Source organism: Diplotaxodon limnothrissa, linkage group LG7, assembly GCF_057381915.1.
Source record: "Diplotaxodon limnothrissa isolate DT_005_m linkage group LG7, D_limnothrissa_male_GT1.1, whole genome shotgun sequence".
Classification (NCBI taxonomy): Eukaryota; Metazoa; Chordata; class Actinopteri; order Cichliformes; family Cichlidae; genus Diplotaxodon; species Diplotaxodon limnothrissa.
The window spans coordinates 56,856,849-56,862,337 of record NC_140602.1 but is presented as its reverse complement, the minus strand read 5'-3'; the positions used below and the strand labels follow the sequence as shown (position 1 = coordinate 56,862,337).

General features: G+C 41.3%; 1 protein-coding gene across 1 annotated transcript; it reads left to right on the top strand.

Annotated features, from left to right (window-relative positions):
- Window positions 1-2,565: 2,565 nt before the first annotated feature.
- Window positions 2,566-4,588, top strand: f2rl1.2 (coagulation factor II (thrombin) receptor-like 1, tandem duplicate 2). Its single transcript, XM_085358495.1, has 2 exons — window positions 2,566-2,699; window positions 3,218-4,588. Exons 1-2 carry the CDS (start codon window positions 2,639-2,641, stop codon window positions 4,306-4,308), a joined length of 1,152 nt encoding a protein of 383 aa, XP_085214621.1. The 5' UTR covers window positions 2,566-2,638; the 3' UTR covers window positions 4,309-4,588.
- The last annotated feature ends 901 nt before the right edge of the window (window positions 4,589-5,489 follow it).

Genomic DNA, 5,489 nt, shown 5'->3' with positions numbered 1-5,489 from the left:
ATCCACATGGTAGGATTTGTAAAGAATTTATTCGTAAATTAGGGTGGAAAATAAGTATTTGGTCACCTCAAACAAAGAAAATCTCTGGCTCTCACAGACCTGTAACGTCTTCTGTAAGAAGCTTTTCTGTCCCCCACTCGTTACCTGTATGAATGGCACCTGTTTGAACTCATCATCTGTATAAAAGACACCTGTCCACAGCCTCAAACAGTCAGACTCCAAACTCCGCCATGGCCAAGACCAAAGAGCTTTCGAAGGACACCAGGAAAAGTATTGTAGACCTGCACCAGACTGGGAAGAGTGAATCTACAATAGGCAAGCAGCTTGGTGTGAAAAAATCAACTGTGGGAGCAATCATCAGAAAATGGAAGACATACAAGACCACTGATAATCTCCCTCGATCTGGGGCTCCACGCAAGATCTCATCCCGTGGGGTCAAAATGAGCATGAGAACGGTGAGCAAAGATCCCAGAACCACACGGGGGGACCTGGTGAATGACCTGCAGAGAGCTGGGACCAAAGTAACAAAGGTCACCATCAGTAACACACTACAACGGCAGGGAATCAAATCCCGCAGTGCCAGACGTGTTCCGCTGCTGAAGCCAGTGCATGTCCAGGCCCGTCTGAAGTTTGCCAGAGAGCACATGGATGATACAGCAGAGGATTGGGAGAATGTCATGTGGTCAGATGAAACCAAAGTAGAACTTTTTGGTATAAACTCAACTCGTCGTGTTTGGAGGAAGAAGAATACTGAGTTGCATCCCAAGAACACCATACCTACTGTGAAGCATGGGGGTGGAAACATCATGCTATGGGGCTGTTTTTCTGCCAGGGGGACAGGACGACTGATCCGTGTTAAGGACAGAATGAATGGGGCCATGTATCGTGAGATTTTGAGCCAAAACCTCCTTCCATCAGTGAGAACTTTGAAGATGAAACGAGGCTGGGTCTTCCAACATGACAATGATCCAAAACACACCGCCCGGGCAACAAAGGAGTGGCTCCGTAAGAAGCATTTGAAAGTCCTGGAGTGGCCTAGCCAGTCTCCAGACCTCAACCCCATAGAAAATCTGTGGCGGGAGTTGAAAGTCCGTGTTGCTCGGCGACAGCCCCAAAACATCACTGCTCTCGAGAAGATCTGCATGGAGGAATGGGCCAAAATACCAGCTACTGTGTGTGCAAACCTGGTAGAGACCTATAGTAAACGTTTGACCTCTGTTATTGCCAACAAAGGTTATGTTACAAAGTATTGAGTTGTATTTTTGTTATTGACCAAATACTTATTTTCCACCCTGATTTACGAATAAATTCTTTACAAATCCTACCATGTGGATTCATGGATTTTTTTTTTTTTCACATTCTGTCTCTCACAGTTGAAGTGTACCTCTGGTGCAAATTACTGACCTCTGTCATCATTTTAGGTGGGGGAACTTGCACAATCGGTGGCTGACTAAATACTTTTTTGCCCCACTGTATGTATGTATGTATGTATGTATGTGTGTATATATATATATATATATATATATATATATATATATATATATATATATATATATGAGAGAGAGAGATATACACAAATCATGTACTTTGAATATCTCATTGGAGGACTAAAGAGCTTCATTTTGGGTCTTCTTGTTTTCATGACCTGCCAAATAATGATCACTTACTACAGTACAGTGAGAATTCCTGCATTAAATATACAGTTATAATTTTTGCCTTTGAGCAGAGTTGGGTTTCCTGAAGTTCCCTCACAAAGGGAACTATGAGTTCATACAATTTTTTTTTCTTTCTTTCTACAAGCTCGGATTGTACAGAATGTACCACAGCACACCTCGGCACACCTACACAGGAGAGACAGATCATATCACTTACACAGTTACATGTTTTGCCCCTTTTGCGCTTATTTTCATATAATTTAACTAATTATTTACATGGCTAGATACCAAGAGGAAGAGAGATGGCATGATATCAAAAAACAAACAGTGTGTATTCACAAAATCATAATTTCAGCCACACAAAAACATACTTAAGACCCACCTTTTCCCTACAGTTCATTTATATATTTACAGTGTTGATATTTCCTGTCTGCTGTGCGGTGGTCTGTAGTTTCTGTAACTCTGAAAATAAAACCAAATGACTAGTTAAAGCATCAATCAACAGAACATTCGTCAACTTAACGTGTTTGACTTTAGGCCTGTTTGCTGGCCATGTTTTCTCTTTTTTTCTAAACGATAAACACTCAAAAAACTAATGTCAGATTTGAAATAAGTTTCTACTTCAGTATCAATAAAATTCAGCCACCCTTCATTTAGCACTGACAACGGAATTTTAAAAATGATAATAAAATAATTCTTTATAATGTGTGGTAAAGGTGCCTGTAACTTATATGGCATGTTTATTTACTGCGTGTTTTGTTCTCACTGAATCAACGGAGCTCCACAGAAACCCGTAACAGGAAATGCACCTGAGGGCGGACCGGGCGGGCGGGCGGGTTTGGACATGACGCAAGCGTAGGAACAGGTACTCTCGGGGTGTGTCCTTCAATGTTGGAGAAGTCGTCGGACATTTAAGACTCAGCTGGCTGTTAAGAGGTCGAGAAAAGGAGAATTTGCACCGAGAGAGTCTCAGTGATAGAAACATGGGTTCAACACGGTTACTGTGGCTGTTGGTTATTTTCTGCTGCGGCTCCGTCTCATCACGTAAGTTCAAAATCCCTGCGCTGTCTCGAAATGTCAGGGTGCTGTTATACCGAGCTCGGCTCATGTTTTGTTTTGTTGTTGTTGTCACGGTCTAAAGACGGGTGTCTAAAGAGCAAATATTTTAACCGAGCTCTTTTTAAACTGGGATTGTAGTAACTTCACAAAAGAGAAAACTTTCGGGAAATAAAGGCTTACTTTTCAAAACTTAAGAAGATACTTGACACAGGATCGTTTTTACGGATTTAACAGATCCTTATCATTATCATGTATGCTTTAGACCAAAAGGTTCTGTACCTAATGAAACGACTCCTGTACCTAATGAAACGACTCCTGTCTGAGGCCATTGTGATGCCTCAAATAACTTGTTTGGCTCAGCCAACAGAACTAAACCCAAATTTAGTTTGGGGCGGGGGGTCTGTAATAACAACTTAAATGATAAGCTGTCATTGGTGTTCTGTCTGCTGTTTAATCAGTAATTTAAACTGTAATATTTATTTCCGTTTGTATATGTGTTTTAGAGAGAGGCCGGACGTTCATCGGACAAAAGGACCCTGAAAATTCAAACCAAGTTGTTGTGGATGAGGAAGTATCAGCTACGCTTAAGAGTAGCCTCACCACAGTCTTCTTCCCGATCGTCTACATCATCATATTTGCAGTTGGACTTCCGGCCAATGGCATGGCAATCTGGGTCTTTCTCTTCAGGACCAAAAAGAAGCACCCTTCATCAATATACATGGCCAACCTGGCTCTGGCTGACCTGCTCTTTGTCATTTGGATTCCATTAAAAATACACTACCACATAAACGGCAACAACTGGATCTATGGAGAGCCTCTCTGCAAAGTCCTAGTGAGCTTCTTCTACGGGAACATGTATTGCTCTATTCTGTTCATCACCTGCCTGAGCGTGCAGAGGTACTGGGTTGTGGCTCACCCGCTCTCTCAGCAGAGGAAGAATAATAAAATTGCCATTGGTGTCTCTGTAGCTATCTGGGCTTTTATCTGGGTCACCACCACTCCTCTGTACCTGTATGACCACACGACCAAGCTAAAAGACCCCAATGTAACCACATGTCATGATGTGACTGTCATAAAGGACCTAGAAATTCCATTCGAGTCTATCAGGTTGCCATTCATCTACTTTATCATGATGGGAACAGTTGTGTTCCTAATCCCTTGCATAGTGATCATTGTAGCCTATGCTATGTTGCTGAAGGCTCTGGGGACAAGCATGGAGGAAAGTACAGCATCAAAGAACCGACACAAAGTTGTGGTGTTGATCGGAATCGTCCTGGTGACCTTCCTTGTGTGCTTTATTCCCAGTAACATCATGCTGCTGGTGCATTACGGTTTACAAAAGAACAGTATAGGAAATCATGGTTACAACGTCTACATCTCTACTTTGTGCTTGGCAAGTCTCAACAGCTGCCTGGACCCATTCATCTACTACTTTGTGTCTGAGGATTTCAGAAACCATGTGAAGAACACTCTGCTGTGTAGGAGCAGCAGGGCTGTGGAGCAAATGAGAGTTTCCTTCAGTTCCATGAAATATTCCAAGAAGAGCAAAGCATACGTGTCAGATGTTGGGACCACGCAGAGCAGCACCTGTTAGTGAGAAAAGGAGAGGAGAGACTCTGATTCCAGGCCTGGTTGTGCTTTTACAGTGTAAACACTGTAAACAAAAAAACTAAAAAAACACATACCAGATGGACTCTGGTAACCAAAGATGAACTTTTATTTATAATTTGAGCCGCTTGGCATTAAAATGTGAAATGTATATGAGTGCCTGTGTTACGGGTCCACACCTGCTTCATACTGACATGCAGAGCTTTGAATGGACTAATGTGCTTCTTCCTGTGGTTTTGACTGATTATCTTTGAATATCAATAGAAATGTAATTTAATATGAATGACATTTATACTATAGACACATTAACCTGTTCAGAGAGCTTGTAAATATATTGATTTTTATGAGATAAATTTGCTTTTTTTTTATATACACACACAATTCATGCATCCAGCAAGTTTTATTTTTGTCATTTTAAAGCCCTTTTATCACGCTTTTGCTTATTCAAAACAAAAAAAATGAAGGGAGAACAGTTGACATTGTTACTAAGTTTCTTAAATAAATGGTAAAACAACAGGATTTAGTATCTGTGAAACTTCTTTTGTGCTATTACGTAACTGATAACGTTCCTGTGACTCGTGAGTCACTATTCTCATTTTCGTCCTGCATCTGGATGAGACGCAGTGTCATTGATGAGTCTCGGGCAGTAATTCCTGGAATGTTGTTGTGCAGAAACTCGGTGCAACTTCACACAGTGTAAAGGCCAGCGTTTTAAGCTTGAACTTTTAATGTTCACTCCTGTTCGGTAAATGAGCTTAGAGTGGAGAGTGTTGAGGAATGATTAACAGATCAGTGAGGACGACCTACATATAATTGCATTTTCTACCGAGTGGTTTTAGTGGCAGACTAGTTTCACCTCTGAAACATAAATAGCTAGTTTCACGTCATCTTTATTCATTTGGTTTAACCCAGTTAGTGTTTTGTATTTTATAAAAAAAATTAATGGCGTGCAGTCCTCTTAGAGGCCAGTATTGTTACACTTTTTTTCAGTCGACATTGCCAGCGTCTAAAAGACAATATGGTCAACAAATGTATAAAGGGAAAATCTACTGCAGTCTTTTCTCTGTAGATAAGGAGTAGGTAAACTGCCGTGGTTCAAACACTGACCCCACCCATTTACCTGCCACCATCCCCCCCAGGTACACGTACACACACAAACAGGCCAAG